Source organism: Pezoporus wallicus, unplaced genomic scaffold (genome assembly GCF_028554395.1).
Source record: "Pezoporus wallicus isolate ANWC-B61680 ecotype Strahan unplaced genomic scaffold, APGP_CSIRO_Pwel_v1 scaffold_6446, whole genome shotgun sequence".
In the NCBI taxonomy this organism is placed as follows: Eukaryota; Metazoa; Chordata; class Aves; order Psittaciformes; family Psittacidae; genus Pezoporus; species Pezoporus wallicus.
In genome coordinates, this window is record NW_026636264.1 from 7,919,033 (window position 1) to 7,936,148 (window position 17,116).

Sequence of the window (17,116 nt, forward strand, 5' to 3'; positions counted from 1 at the left end):
TAAAGCACTAAAATTGTATTACCTCCCTTCTTGTAAAGTGCTGGAAGTAAGTCAGGGTTAGAAGTAGAATATCTGATATTCTGGCAAGTTTTTCTTTATAATATGTTTGAAAAAGAGCATGCTAGAGATAGACCATACCATTTACTTGGGATCATGAATTGTTGATAGCTTCTGTAAGGTATGCTGTGGTAAATTATTTTAAAGGCATTGATATGACATGTCTAGTTTCCATTAACTAAAAAAAAATAAATCTCAGTCTCATAATGAAATGTATGCATGATATGTCTGCATAAACATGGTCATAAAATGTGCACATTTATATACATATATACATACAAAACTACGCTCGTAGTTAAAGTTGCAGACTCTCCTACAGAAACAGATGCAGTTTATCCCACTCTTAAGTTTACAGTTCTTTCTCCTGCTCAGACAGTGTGGCAAAATGATAAACATTTCAGGAAATGAGTGAAAGATATCTTAGCAGAGTGTTCCTCATCAAAGGATAACATTTGGGATCATCTATTACAGTTATTTTCCCTGATACTGTTCTATTTTAAAAGTAAGAAGGACACAGAACAGCACTCTTTCCCACTAAGAATTTTATTTCTAATTTAGATATCCTAGCCCAACAAAGTCAGTGGACAGTGTAACTTCTGTAATGTATTCAAATTACAATTTAGGCCCTTATCAAGCAATGTAAAGATCTGATTTATTCATGTTAAAAAAAAAAAAATCGTTACTCACATGCAAACTGTAGAACAGCTTCTCTGCTTAAAATACTGCCAAACATGTTGGTGGTTAAACACTGATACTGTCCAGAATCCTTCATTTCACTGGGGTTATTGATCATCAGACTTCCTTCTATTAAACTGTAGCGATAATCACTTTCAATGTCAATTTCAGTTCCATTTCGAAGCCATCTTAGGAAAAAAGAGAGAAATTACTTAAGTAATTTATGGCCAAAGGAAGGCATTCAGCTTAGTAGACAAAACCTGACAGCCCCAGTTGTTATAAGGATGACAGCTACTTAAAGATATCCTGGGAAGGAACCCATTTCTTTGGCAGAGCTTTGGATGGAAACTTTCCACAAAATATGCCTGACAAAGGTTTTTCTGAAAAAAAAAACAATCCACAAGTAAAAATGGACCTTCTGGCCCTGAAAAGAAAGTGTATACCTTGTTTTGCCTGTGCCGAATCAAATTAGTAACCTCTTCTTTTTCTTTCCCTGCCCTCCTGAAAATGCTATCATCCACAAAGGCTTCAGACTTGAAACCCACATAGCAAATTGCTTGAAAGAGTCCAGAGCAGAGCTACAAAGATGATTAAGGGAATGGAACATCTCTCTTATGAGGAGAGGCTGAGGGAGCTGGGACTCTTTAGCTTGGAGAAGAGGAGAATGAGGGGTGACCTCATCAATGTTTACAAATATGTAAAGGGTGAGTGTCAGGATGATGGAGCTAGGTTTTTTTCAGTGATGTCCAGTGATAGGACAAGGGGCAATGGGTGTAAACTGGAGCATAGGTGGTTCCATGTGAACATCAGGAAAAATTTCTTTACTGTGAGAGTGACAGATCACTGGAACAGGTTGCCCAGGGGGGTTGTGGAGTCTCCTACATTGGAGATATTCAAGGCCCGCCTGGACAAGTTCCTGTGTGATGTACTCTAGGTTACCCTGCTCTTGCAGGAGGGTTGGACTAGATGATCTTTTGAGGTCCCTTCCAACCCTTAGGATTCTGTGATTCTGTGAAATGCATCCTTCATGTCAAAAATAGGACTTCTACTGTGCTTATGATAATGAATGTTTCAATGCATATTCTAACATTAAAGCCTTAGGTTCAGATGAGGTTACAGTTAACAGAACTGTCTACACTATACTGCGCTATATGAAGGCAAAGAACGCTTCTTTTCCAGTCTTCCAGCATTTGCTCTTCTAGGCTCAAGAAAGGAAAAAAACTGATTTAAATACAGACAGAAGAACAAGGACTATGAAGAGCAGGGAGGTAGATTTATGTACACAGGCTGCTGTGAAACAAAGGAAATTGGCAATGGACAAAGGCAAAATAATATCAGATGGAATAAGCATACACAAAATTCAGAGAAGACTGGGACATGCGAGACTGGAATTTGCTGGTGGTTGGTCAAGGGTAATGCCTGGCAACTACCAGGTAAATGGAAACTAAGATCTGATGAAGAGTTGGCAGAAATACTAAGTTTGAGAGGTGTTTGGGAGTGAAATGAGAAGCCTAAACAATAGTGACAGTGATGGGAGTGAACATGTGGTAGAAAAAGCCAGGCTGTAAGAAACATACTAGAAAGTATCACATCTGAGCCAAAGCACTGAATAATTCTCGTATGAACACTTGTTTTTCTGAGGTTTCAGAAATGGAGACCTAAGTCTCACAGTTTTGCTGCTGTGTGAGTGCATTTGGGGTTTTGGTTATTTTATTTTATTTTTTCCCCTGGATAGTCTCTGCCAAAAAGCCTCACCCCTCTCATTCATCTCCAAAGACTGAAATAACAAACCCTGCTATAGTCCACTGGCTGCAAGAAAAAAGATTTTGTGTGGTAGGTTAATAGACTCCAGTACTCTGCAATAACCTTTGGGGAGGGGTGCAATATCTCAAATAAAGCATAATAATCCATCTAAGAAGACTTTTTAGATTGGCTTTCATGTCAAACTGTACAGAACATGAAGCTGTTAAAAGAATGCAAAGAAGAGATAAGCAGTGTAAACAGGTACGGCACAGCTATTGTGGTACACAGGCATTTGCTTCATTGCTAGTTTGCAGTCATTCTGCAGTTTCAAAACTGCCTCCAGAAATTGACAGGCACTTTGCCAGAGTTCAGCAAAGGGAAGAACTTTGCAACATCTAGACTCCAGAGGCAACCTTAATGAAGTAAAATGATTATCAGTTCAACCTACCTTGTTAACATTCATGGTGAGTGAGGTACAAACAGAAGAACTCAGCTAAAGCAGCTCTGAATTTTTCTTAATCCACAGGTGTGAATTGTCAGAATTAAGACAAACTATGAAACTATTATCTGTCCCTTTTTTTATGATTGGACTTTTAATCACAGGAGACCCCTGTTTCATTTAATGTAAGAAACGAAACACTGTTGACATTACATCGCAAAGGATATTAGGGAAATGTCTGTAGGATTTACTACATTGTTAAAGAGATTCATATATTCATATAAGGAACTTCTGATCTTGAACAATTTATTAATGAGTTAAGATTTTGAATGAAACAAAGAAATTTTAACTTTTACATATATGTATGAAATAAAAAAGCAAAATCAAAAATAAATACGAAATAAAAAAGCAAAAATTGATCAAAAAATTATGGGAGATTTAGATAAGGAAAAAGTAAAAACTACAGTCTGGCATTTCCAAATAGGAGCTGACACAAAATTCAATTAATTTAATTAGCTTTCTTCAGTATTTTCATTTTCAGTTAAATTGAATGTAAAAATACATTTTTGTAATGATACCCCAAAACTCTGGATCTTGATGACTACCTGTCTATGTATCTTGGGGTCTATCATGGGTGATTGTATTCCTTGCATATAATCTAAGCATGTAAGAGAAACAGCAACACTGAATTGCGTGACATGTTTTCTTCTATGTACCCTGACTGATCTGGGAGGACAGAATCCCAAATACAATACTTAAAAGGTAACAAGATGATAGGGAAAATCAGCTACATTTTTTCTCGAAGGCAAGTGACAGATAACATTTCAAAATGCTCCATTTTGGCTTAGGCAGACAGAAAATAATCTAAAAATATTTTTCAACTGTCTTTTTTATGAGGAAATGATGCTAACAAAAAATTCTAATCAGCTTGAATGTGTTATATATACATGTATATATTATACATAAAATAGGAAACATGGTGTTTCACAGGCAGTGAAAGCAGTGTAGTGAAGCAGCATCTCAGGGAATTCTGCGCCTGCCTTTAACTCAGTAACACTGCTGAGATCCCACAGGAACCTTGTGAATGTCTGTATTCCTCATCAAAGGTCTCAGTTATGCTCTTCACTGTACAGTTCCTGACTTCTGATATTAAAGTATGATTTGCAGAAATGCTGAGCAAATGGAATCAGTTTATTACAGGGAGTTATTCCCTAAATTAATGCATCTTGATACTTTAATGAATGAAACTCAAGAAATTATGTTGTTTTATTTTAGAGTAGAACTTGAACAAGATGAAAAAAACTGTTTCCAAGGAAGAAGAAAATCTTAAATGATGTGACCATTCACCACTCTGTTAAAATGTCATATCCTAGCAAAAAAAAGAATTTATAAACTGGTTTCATAAGTTACACGTACTAAGGAAATTAATTACAATGGCAAAGACAATTTAAGTTTGGAATTTTTAAGTGCTTTATACATTCTTTTAATGTAGCTTAAAAGAAAAAAAGTTGTGCTTTGGTTGGTTTGTGTTTTTTTTTTTTTTCTGAAAATAATTCTTAGCAGCATGGACCTCACAGCCCATATGAATAAATATCTCTATTGTCCTGTGCTTGCAGATAACAGGGTCTTGGGTGATATCTTTTCACTATCTCACGTGCCAAAGGTTAGGCAGAGACATATAACAAACCTTTGCCTATCTATAGACTTTTTTGAGGCTAAATTTCCTCTGCACCTGCCCTGAGAATAGTAAATTCCTCACAAAGTAATTTATCTCTCTTTTCCCTTCTTCTGAATGGCAGTGTGTACTGCATATGCTGCACAGACAAGTGACAGCAACTTAAGGAGGAGAAGTTAAACGGTGCTGTTAGAATTAGGCCGTTTGGGTCAAAGCTTTCCTTGCATGAACAGCAGTCAGGAAATTTTGTTTGTAAGGCAGCTGACATCAATGATCAGATCTCTGGAGAACTGAAGGAATGGATATCACCAAATCATAAAACAGCCCAGGTTGAAAGGGACCTCAAAAGATCATTTGGGCCAACATTTCATGGGAAAGGGAGGCTAGATGAGATTATCTAGCACTTTGTTCAATTACATCTTCAAAATGTCCAGTGACTCTGTCAAGTCCCTGAGGAGGTTGTTCCAGTGAATGACTGTTCTTACAGAAAAAATTTCTTTCTTGAGATGAGACCTCTCTTGCCTTCTCCATGTGGCCTCTTGTGAAAAGAGAGCCTCTTTGTAGCTGCCCTTTAAAATACACTGAAAGTCTTTATTTGTTGACTGCATTCCATTGGGAAAATGCAAAAAAAAACCCAGTTGGACCAAGAGAGAAAGGAGAAGACATAGGCCCTCCAAAGAAAATCTCCACAAGAATAAGGTTGTCTGTGAGGGCTGAACATAAGGTTTCCCTCTTTTGGTGGGAATTTATGACTTGTCCCCATGGTTGTATTATTTTTAATGGACTGATAAGACAGTGTGAGGAAATAATAGAGATTTTTTTTTTATTCAACAAGCAATAAATATATAATAGAAATTTCACAAGGAATGTCAATAAGGAAGAATACAACATTGCTTTTATCCTACAAGGTGGGGAGTGTATGTAATTTCAGTTTGAAAAATTTCTGATTGCTCATTCCTAATCCCATGTTACATGTTTTAGTCATGCCTGCACTGCTTGAGAAAGTTGTGCCATGAATCACATCCATTTAATCATAGAATCATAGAATAGTTAGGGTTGGAAAGGACCTTAAGATCATCTAGTTCCAACCTCCCTGCCATGGGCAGGGACACCTCACACTAAACCATGTTAACCAAGGCTTTGTCCAACCCCTCCTTGAACACTGCCAGGGATGGAGCATTCACAATTTCCCTGGGCAACCCATTCCAGTGCCTCACCACCCTTACAGTAAAAGACTTCCTTCTTATATCCAATCTAAACTTCCCCTGTTTAAGTTTGAACCCGTTACCCCTTGTCCTATCACTACAGTCCCTAATGAAGACTTCCTTCCCAGCACCCCAGTAGGCCCCCTTCAGATACCGGAAGGCTGCTATGAGGTCTCCATGCAGCCTTCTCTTCTCCAGGCTGAACAGCCCCAACTTTCTCAGCCTATCTTCATACGGGAGGTGCTCCAGTCCCCTGATCATCCTCGTGGCCCTCCTCTGGACTTGTTCCAACAGTTCCATGTCCTTTTTATGTTGAGGACACCAGAACTGCACACAATACTCCAGGTGAGGTCTCAGGAGAGCAGAGTAGAGGGGCAGGATCACCTCCTTCGACCTGCTGGTCACACTCCTTTTGATGCAGCCCAGGATACGGTTGGCTTTCTGGGCTGCGAGTGCACACTGCTGGCTCATGTTCATTTTCTCATTGACCAACACCCCCAGGTCCTTCTCCACAGGACTCCTCTGAATCTCTTTTCTGCCCAACCTGTAGCTGTGCCTGGGATTGCTCCGCCCAAATGACACACATCTGTTTAAAAGAGGCAGATTCAGTGCTGTTATGGTAGGGTATCTAAAGATAGTTCTGCCTCTGAATTTCTTCCAGCTATAGAAATGTAAGTTCTGTGATTCAAGTAAGTCTAAGGAGAATCCATCCAGAATTCTAAAGACTCCACAAATGAATTAGGTTTAATAGGTAAAAAATAAAATGCAGAAATTATGATTGTCACATATGACAAAACATACTGATAAGAATCCTGATGTTCCCTTTATAAGGGAAGAATGACTGTATGAGAAAAGATAAAGTGTATAGAGAAATAATATTCAACCATATGCTCCCCCAGTCCTCCTACATCACTTGTAATTTGTATAAAATATGAGTAGAGTCCGATATAGCAAATGGGTTAGGTGACTGCATATTGTTCCCACTTGCAAGTGGGCATCATTAATAAACTGAACTCTCAGACTCATAGATGCATTATAACAGATCCATATAGTAGCTATCTGCAAAATAAGACTCTGTATGAAAAATTAAGCAACAGGCAATGGTTGCAAAGAAATAAAATGATGGACTTGTGGATGAAAAGACACCAGATTTGGCTCAGCCATGGTATCCTGTATTGCATAGTCATGTCATTTAATGTACCTGTTCTTTACTGCTCTCCTTATAAAATGGGGCAGTATTTCATATCTTTATAGATGTTCAGAAAAAAAAATCAATTAAAGATTTTGGTCTTGTTGGTTGTTACAGACACAAGTAAAAAAAATGGACAAAAGGAGTCCTTCCACATGGATAGATAGGATGACAGAGAACATAATTTGTAACTTCACATACTGCTTTGCTTTTATTCACTACCACTTCTTTCTTATTCAGAATCAGAAGAAGCATTTAATCAGGAAAGCCATTTGTGTCACAGAACATTTTCTGTTGTGTTGTTCTCCAAAGCACATTGAACCTCAGAGTGGGATTGCAGAGGCTAATATTCTGAAAACTAACAAAAAATAATTCTAAAACAAGTACCTGTATGTGGGAGTAGGATTTCCACGAGCTTGACAATTCAGAAATACTTTCTTCTCCTCAGAATCAGTTGGAAAAATCACGTCACCTGGCTCTTGTACAAACACTGGCCCATAATCAACACTTTCTGTGAAAACAGAAGTGATACAGTTTAGGAAGTCTGAATAAATGTAAATGTATTACAGCTTTTATAAAATGGGATTAAAGTATGAAAAATTATTATTGTTTTCCAGAGGTTCATATCACATTATTTCAGATGCTATATTAAAAAGCAATAGTTAAAAGAAAAAAAAATATATAAGGAAGAAATATTACTAAGTCAACAATAAAATAGATACCATTGTTTAAGTATTCATCATGCCTTAAAATGGCTTCGTTATCAGACATATTTTGGCCTGCAGTTTAATGAGCAGCTATAGTGAATTAATCCAGCAAGAGGAGTTAACTGCTTATAGAAAGCAAGGTAAACAAAAATCTTTCTGCTGCTTGCAGCAGCTTATCTCACAAAAGGCTTTATGTAAAGCAGTTGCTAAGAAAAATCACTTGTAAAATTAATGGCAGCAACTGGTGGCTACTGTTAAATAATATATATCAATATCTGACATTTCATTTTCCTCCACTGTCTTCTCTAATTTTGGCATGTATCTATGTCTTCATGTGAATTCACATTTCTGAACAAGAAAAGCTAGGCAGACCCACAGAATACATCTGTGATTCCAATTCATTCATGTTGCAAAGAGAGAAGTGTAACCTTCATAAAGTAAAAGGCTGCAGGTTTAGCATTCCTGATCACGTAGGTCTGAATAACTAAAATGTTCACTGTGCACTAGAAGACTGAAATTTTAATCAACTTAGACTTGTTCCTAACTTTCAGATAACTTAGTCCCATACTGCAAATTTAGAGCACTAGTCTAATGATTTGGGTGAGGTCACATAGTTACATTGTTTTACTACTTGCAATTAAACATATGGGAACAGGGTTTTCTCTGTCAGTTTTATGGTTTCATATGTTCACATCACAAAAGTTCTCCAAATGGCACTGAGGGCAGCATGACACATTTAGCAGTTTATAACCTCTTGTTATATTTATGCTACCAATATCAGCTTGAAGTGAGAAAGTCACACCTGAAGACTTTAGAGTTTGGTCATAGACTCATAAAAATTATTTACTGTTTTGCTCCAATGACACGAAACAACTTCAAAAACATCTTATGGGCTCACAGTTTTGGGAACAGTGACTTTTTTCACACTGCTAATAGTTTCAGAAATACTGAGTGCACAGGATAAGGTGCACAGGACTTGAGTCTTGGGTTTTGGTGCAGGGAAAAAAGGTCTTGGAGTCTGAAAAAGGATGAGAAACATGGGAGACATAGGCTATAGGATGTTAATTCTGAGATGCAAATTTCCATGTCCTTAAATTCTGTGAAATTTTGGATTTCTCTATTATTATAGAAACAGTGAAAAGATGACATGAAAACCCATTATGCTATTTATCTGTCCTTTTTAGGGACTGTACACTTATTATACACTTGGGTTTTTTTTCTTCTTACAATGTTATTCAAATGAGGTTTTGAAAATACCTTTATTTTCAGGTAGATATAATTCTACTGAAACTGATTCAAATAATTAGCCTGTAAATTCATACAGACAGAAAGAGTAGCAGCAATTGGTCGTTTATGTTTTGAGTCATTTTCAAGCTTATTAGCCCTTTTTGTAATACTGTGTGAAAGTGTGGATTGCTGTTCTGCATATTTACATTACTTCCATGTTTATTACTCTAGTTGGGTATATTGGAAGAAATAAGTTTTCTGGGACAAATACCTGATTTATTTAAAAAAGCCCAACCACAATAACTGACTTCAGATATGTGCTTATATTATCAAAGTTAAAATAGCTCCAGTACTATGTTTTGAGCACTACAGCTCAGGCTTCCACAGGGGCACTGGAATCAGCAGGAAAAAGAAAGGAAAATGTGGACGCAAAAACATTGTATAGATTATTTCTGACAATTTGTTTATCTGCTTCTTATATGGCACAAAAGAAAATACTAATGAATGTAGGTGCAAATAACCAGAGCTCTCATCAGTCTAGAATCTAGCAAAACCACGAATTACTGAATAAATTAAAAACTAAATCATAGGTTTATATTTGGATGTTTTCACATGCAGATTAGTAGATGTATGGCTAGAGTGTATATTCATGAAAATTTATGATTTCTATCTTCTCTCTAGATTTTATCTTCTCCCACAGAGTCATTCTGTAGATATATTATAAAGTTACAGTCTATGATTGCTGGAAAGAGAAGAAAAAGATGCAATTCTAGGAAGGTGCTACTGTCACTAGCAGTACAGCTATTTTTTTCTATCTGTCCTACAGTTTTTCTACCTTTTCTACAGTAACACTGAAATACTGTTGCACTTCCTTTTGGAAAAATAACCTGAATTCTTTAGGTGGATGCTTGCATTTTTAATGGGAGTGCCCAAATGGATATTTGTGCTATATGGAGTAAGAAGAACAGGCTTTACTTCTGCTGCATCAAAAAGAAGCATAAACAGCAGGTCGAGAGAATGATTCTCCCCCTCTAGTCCACTATAGTGAAACCCTACCTGGAGTACTGTGTGCAGCTCTGGGGCTCCCAATATAAAAAGGACATGGATCTTTCGGAGCAAGTCCAGAGGAGGGTCATGAAGATGGCCAGAGGGCTGGATAACCTCCCCTTTGAAATCAGGCTGAGAGAACTGGGCTTATTCAGCCTGGACAAGAGAAGGCTCCAAGGATACTTATAAAGGGGGGCTATGAGAAATCTAAAGAGGGAAGTTTTACAAGGGCATGTAGTGACAGGACAAGGGAGGATGCTGTAAACTGAAAGAGGGCAGATTTAGATTAGATATTAAGAAGAAATTCTTTCCTGTGAGAGTAGTGAGGCACAGTTGCCCAGAGAAGCTGTGGCTGCCCCATCCCTGGCAGTGTTCAGGGCCAGAATGGACAGCGCTTTAAGCAACCAGGAAAAGTTTTGGTACAGGGAAAAGTCTATGGAAAGGTGTCCCTACCCATAGAAGGAGGATTGGAACTAGGTCATCTTCAGCGTCCCTTCCAACCCAAACCATTCAATGATTCTGTGATTCTATGTATCAGCACAGTGAACAAAAACGTAAAAGAGAAAGTTCAGAAAGTTAAGCACATGCAAGTTGTTCCTAAAGAATGAAAAGATACACTTAGCTGCTTATCTGCATTTCACATGGAGATTTAATAGCAAAGATTATTTAGAGACTCAGAAGCAACATAATAATATGTCCATCGGTTTGTAGCTAAATGGACTAAATGAATTCTTAGATCACCTGTATGGCAACAGTACAATTAAAGAAAATATATTTTTTAGACACCAAAGAACTTAATGAAAAGATAAAATTATATGTTTATAAATTATTGGGCTTAATAAAAGGCTGATTAAATAAAATGCAATGGGGTGTGGTATGTGATATGGAAGAAAACATAACAGATCACCTAATGATACCATCTTCATTTAAACAAAACTGCAGGGGCAGTCTTGAAACTGAAAGGGGCGATGATAGCTGATAGAATGTTGGTGGTGACTGTATCCTAGGTGACGGAATGTTGGCGGTGGCCATCCCGTTCCACAGGGGTTGGTAGCCCAGGTTCCAGGACGGGCGCGTAAAGGGCTGCGGGGTGACAAGGGCCAGACCCGCCTGGAGGAGAGCAGGTGGGTGAGCCAGGGCTGAGGTGAGAGGGCAGGAGGAAGGCAGGGAGGGGAGGGCCGGGCTGCTGGGCCCGGGCAGGGAGGCAGCGGCTGCCCCATGGGCGGCAGATGGCGGCTGCTCCTCCTTTCACTTCCAGAGCCAGGAGCTCACACAAGGACGGGACCGGAAGAGGGCGCACTCCTGACCCCGGCCAGTCTTCATTCTTTTCCTGTCTTTAACAGCTGCAACCCCAAGAGGGAGTGGACCAGACCATTATGCACTCCTGTCTTCATCCACACAGCCAGAGAGTCACTACCTTCTACAGAAGACACTGACACAAAGTTAAGTCAGCGAGACCTGCAGAGCCCTGAGCAGGGGTTACCCATGTGAGTGACTGTTGCTGCTGCTTAGTTTGCCGTCCTGCCTTTTACAATTGCAGGCCCAGAGCAAGAGAGGACCAGAGAATGGCGCACTGTTCTCCTCCACCACACCGCCAGAGATTAAATGCCTTCCACCAGGACAAATACCAAAGATAAGTCATTCACTTTTTCAGAGCCATGGGCAGGCCTAGCCAAAGTGAGTCAAGGTGTCTGATGTCTTCATTCTTTTCCTGTCTTTAACAGCTGCAACCCCAACAGGGAATGGACCAGACCATGATGCACTCCTGTCCTCATCCACACAGCCAGAGATTCACTACCTTCGATGGAGGACACTGAAAGAAAGTTAAGTCAGCGAGACCTGCAGAGCCCTGAGCAGGGGTTACCCATGTGAGTGACTGTTGCTGCTGCTTAGTTTGCCGTCCTGCCTTTTACAATTGCAGGCCCAGACCAAGAGAGGACCAGAGAATGGCGCACTCTTCTCCTCCACCACACTGCCAGAGATGAAATGCCTTCTAGAAAGACAAAGACCAAAGATAAGTCATTCACTCTGGCAGAGTTATGGGCAGGCCTGGCCATGGTGAGTCAAGTTGTCTGGTGTCTTCATTCTTTTCCTGCCTTTAACAGCTGCAAACCCGACAGGGAATGGACTAGAAAATGGTGAACTCCTGTCACCATCCACATAGCCAGAGAGTCACTTCCTTCTAAGGAGGACCCTAAGTTATGTCAATGAGGCTGGCAGAGCTTTGGTCTGACGTTCCACATGTGAACAAGGGTGGCTGATGCCATTTCTTGTCCTTCCTTCTGCCATTTCAGCTGCAAGTGCAGACAGGGAATGGACCAACCATCGTGCACCCCCCTACGTAGCTACAGCGACAGAGTTTAAATGCCTTCTACAAAGGACACTGACACAAAGACAAGTCATCGAGCCTGCAGAGCCCTGGGCAAGGGTTGCCCATGTGAACAAGGGTGGCTGATGCCATGTCTTGTCCTGCCATTTCAGGTGAAAGCCCTGACATAGAAGGGACCAACCATGATGCACTCCTGTCCTCATCCACGCAGTCAGAGAGTCACTACCTTTGATGGAGGACGTTGAAACAAAGTTAAGTCAGCGAGACCTGCAGAGCCCGGAGCAGGGGTTACCCATGTGAGTGACTGTTGCTGCTGCTTAGTTTGCTGTCCTGCCTTTTACAATTGCAGGCCCAGACCAAGAGAGGACCAGAGAATGGCGCACTCTTCTCCTCCACCACACTGCCAGAGATTAAATGCCTTCCAAAAGGACTAAGACCAAAGATATGTCGTTCAGTTTGGCAGAGCCCTGGGCAGGGCTCCTCTCCTTGGAAAAATCTGATAAGTAACACAGAGTTTCTTTTTCTACCTTTTGCAGATGCAGGCCCAGACAATCAGAGGACCTGACAATGGGACACTCTTGTCCTCCACCACACTGCCAGAGATTAAATGCCTTCCACCAGGACAAATACCAAAGATAAGTCATTCACTTTTTCAGAGCCATGGGCAGGCCTAGCCAAAGTGAGTCAAGGTGTCTGATGTCTTCATTCTTTTCCTGTCTTTAACAGCTGCAACCCCAAGAGGGAGATGGACCAGACCATTATGCACTCCTGTCTTCATCCACACAGCCAGAGAGTCACTACCTTCTACCTTCTGACAGAAGGGGACACACTGATACCAAAGATAAGTCATTCACTTTTTCAGAGCCATGGGCACAAAGGTGTCTGATTAGACCAGACCATGATGCACTCCTGTCCTCATCCACACAGCCAGTGAGTCACTACCTTCGATGGAGGACACTGAAAGAAAGTTAAGTCAGCGAGACCTGCAGAGCCCTGAGCAGGGGTTACCCATGTGAGTGACTGTTGCTGCTGCTTAGTTTGCCGTCCTGCCTTTTACAATTGCAGGCCCAGAGCAAGAGAGGACCAGAGAATGGCGCACTGTTCTCCTCCACCACACCGCCAGAGATTAAATGCCTTCCACAAGGACAAATACCAAAGATAAGTCATTCACTTTTTCAGAGCCATGGGCAGGCCTAGCCAAAGTGAGTCAAGGTGTCTGATGTCTTCATTCTTTTCCTGTCTTTAACAGCTGCAACCCCAAGAGGGAATGGACCAGACCATGATGCACTCCTGTCCTCATCCACACAGCCAGAGAGTCACTACCTTCTACACAGAGAGACACTGACACACAAAGTTAAGTCAGCGAGACCTGCAGAGCCCTGAGCAGGGGTTACCCATGTGAGTGACTGTTGCTGCTGCTTAGTTTGCCGTCCTGCCTTTTACAATTGCAGGCCCAGAGCAAGAGAGGACCAGAGAATGGCGCACTGTTCTCCTCCACATTAAATGCCTTCCACCAGGACAAATACCAAAGATAAGTCATTTACTTTTTCAGAGCCATGGGCAGGCCTAGCCAAAGTGAGTCAAGGTGTCTGATGTCTTCATTCTTTTCCTGTCTTTAACAGCTGCAACCCCAACAGGGAATGGACCAGACCATGATGCACTCCTGTCCTCATCCACACAGCCAGAGAGTCACTACCTTCGATGGAGGGCACTGAAAGAAAGTTAAGTCAGCGAGACCTGCAGAGCCCTGAGCAGGGGTTACCCATGTGAGTGACTGTTGCTGCTGCTTAGTTTGCCGTCCTGCCTTTTACAATTGCAGGCCCAGACCAAGAGAGGACCAGAGAATGGCGCACTCTTCTCCTCCACCACACTGCCAGAGATGAAATGCCTTCTAGAAAGACAAAGACCAAAGATAAGTCATTCACTCTGGCAGAGTTATGGGCAGGCCTGGCCATGGTGAGTCAAGTTGTCTGGTGTCTTCATTCTTTTCCTGCCTTTAACAGCTGCAAACCCGACAGGGAATGGACTAGAAAATGGTGAACTCCTGTCACCATCCACATAGCCAGAGAGTCACTTCCTTCTAAGGAGGACCCTAAGTTATGTCAATGAGGCTGGCAGAGCTTTGGTCTGACGTTCCACATGTGAACAAGGGTGGCTGATGCCATTTCTTGTCCTTCCTTCTGCCATTTCAGCTGCAAGTGCAGACAGGGAATGGACCAACCATCGTGCACCCCCCTACGTAGCTACAGCGACAGAGTTTAAATGCCTTCTACAAAGGACACTGACACAAAGACAAGTCATCGAGCCTGCAGAGCCCTGGGCAAGGGTTGCCCATGTGAACAAGGGTGGCTGATGCCATGTCTTGTCCTGCCATTTCAGGTGAAAGCCCTGACATAGAAGGGACCAACCATGATGCACTCCTGTCCTCATCCACGCAGTCAGAGAGTCACTACCTTTGATGGAGGACGTTGAAACAAAGTTAAGTCAGCGAGACCTGCAGAGCCCGGAGCAGGGGTTACCCATGTGAGTGACTGTTGCTGCTGCTTAGTTTGCTGTCCTGCCTTTTACAATTGCAGGCCCAGACCAAGAGAGGACCAGAGAATGGCGCACTCTTCTCCTCCACCACACTGCCAGAGATTAAATGCCTTCCAAAAGGACTAAGACCAAAGATATGTCGTTCAGTTTGGCAGAGCCCTGGGCAGGGCTCCTCTCCTTGGAAAAATCTGATAAGTAACACAGAGTTTCTTCTTCTGCCTTTTGCAGATGCAGGCCCAGACAATCAGAGGACTTGACAATGGGACACTCTTGTCCTCCACCACACTGCCAGAGATTAAATGCCTTCCACCAGGACAAATATCAAAGATAAGTCATTCACTTTTTCAGAGCCATGGGCAGGCCTAGCCAAAGTGAGTCAAGGTGTCTGATGTCTTCATTCTTTTCCTGTCTTTAACAGCTGCAACCCCAAGAGGGAATAGACCAGACCATGATGCACTCCTGTCCTCATCCACACAGCCAGTGAGTCACTACCTTCGATGGAGGACACTGAAAGAAAGTTAAGTCAGCGAGACCTGCAGAGCCCTGAGCAGGGGTTACCCATGTGAGTGACTGTTGCTGCTGCTTAGTTTGCCGTCCTGCCTTTTACAATTGCAGGCCCAGAGCAAGAGAGGACCAGAGAATGGCGCACTGTTCTCCTCCACCACACCGCCAGAGATTAAATGCCTTCCACCAGGACAAATACCAAAGATAAGTCATTCACTTTTTCAGAGCCATGGGCAGGCCTAGCCAAAGTGAGTCAAGGTGTCTGATGTCTTCATTCTTTTCCTGTCTTTAACAGCTGCAACCCCAAGAGGGAATAGACCAGACCATGATGCACTCCTGTCCTCATCCACACAGCCAGTGAGTCACTACCTTTGATGGAGGACACTGAAAGAAAGTTAAGTCAGCGAGACCTGCAGAGCCCTGAGGAGGGGTTACCCATGTGAGTGACTGTTGCTGCTGCTTAGTTTGCCGTCCTGCCTTTTACAATTGCAGGCCCAGACCAAGAGAGGACCAGAGAATGGCGCACTCTTCTCCTCCACCACACTGCCAGAGATGAAATGCCTTCTAGAAAGACAAAGACCAAAGATAAGTCATTCACTCTGGCAGAGTTATGGGCAGGCCTGGCCATGGTGAGTCAGGGTGTCTGATGTCTTCATTCTTTTCCTGCCTTTAACAGCTGCAAACCCGTCAGGGAATGGACTAGAAAATGGTGAACTCCTGTCACCATCCACATAGCCAGAGAGTCACTTCCTTCTAAGGAGGACCCTAAGTTATGTCAATGAGGCTGGCAGAGCTTTGGTCAGACGTTCCACATGTGAACAAGGGTGGCTGATGCCATTTCTTGTCCTTCCTTCTGCCATTTCAGCTGCAAGTGCAGACAGGGAATGGACCAACCATCGTGCACCCCCCTACGTAGCTACAGCGACAGAGTTTAAATGCCTTCTACAAAGGACACTGACACAAAGACAAGTCATCGAGCCTGCAGAGCCCTGGGCAAGGCTTGTCCATGTGAACAAGGGTGGCTGATGCCATGTCTTGTCCTGCCATTTCAGGTGAAAGCCCTGACATAGAAGGGACCAACCATGATGCACTCCTGTCCTCATCCACGCAGTCAGAGTCACTACCTTCGATGGAGGACGTTGAAACAAAGTTAAGTCAGCGAGACCTGCAGAGCCCGGAGCAGGGGTTACCCATGTGAGTGACTGTTGCTGCTGCTTAGTTTGCTGTCCTGCCTTTTACAATTGCAGGCCCAGACCAAGAGAGGACCAGAGAATGGCGCACTCTTCTCCTCCACCACACTGCCAGAGATTAAATGCCTTCCAAAAGGACTAAGACCAAAGATATGTCGTTCAGTTTGGCAGAGCCCTGGGCAGGGCTCCTCTCCTTGGAAAAATCTGATAAGTAACACAGAGTTTCTTTTTCTACCTTTTGCAGATGCAGGCCCAGACAATCAGAGGACCTGACAATGGGACACTCTTGTCCTCCACCACACTGCCAGAGATTAAATGCCTTCCACAAGGACAAATACCAAAGATAAGTCATTCACTTTTTCAGAGCCATGGGCAGGCCTAGCCAAAGTGAGTCAAGGTGTCTGATGTCTTCATTCTTTTCCTGTCTTTAACAGCTGCAACCCCAAGAGGGAGTGGACCAGACCATTATGCACTCCTGTCTTCATCCACACAGCCAGAGAGTCACTACCTTCTACAGAAGACACTGACACAAAGTTAAGTCAGCGAGACCTGCAGAGCCCTGAGCAGGGGTTACCCATGTGAGTGACTGTTGCT

At 42.2% G+C, this 17,116-nt stretch overlaps 1 protein-coding gene across 5 annotated transcripts in view; it reads right to left on the reverse strand.

Moving 5' to 3' along the window:
• CNTN5 (contactin 5) overlaps nt 1–17,116 on the reverse strand; it is a 643,809-nt gene that overhangs the window by 224,229 nt on the left and 402,464 nt on the right. For all 5 annotated transcript variants that reach the window (XM_057399803.1, XM_057399799.1, XM_057399798.1 and 2 more), the window contains 2 exons: nt 7,371–7,494; nt 745–920 (listed from right to left, as the gene is read on the reverse strand). In XM_057399803.1, the coding sequence (XP_057255786.1) occupies nt 745–920; nt 7,371–7,494 (300 nt within the window). The remainder of the gene's footprint in view (nt 1–744; nt 921–7,370; nt 7,495–17,116) is intronic.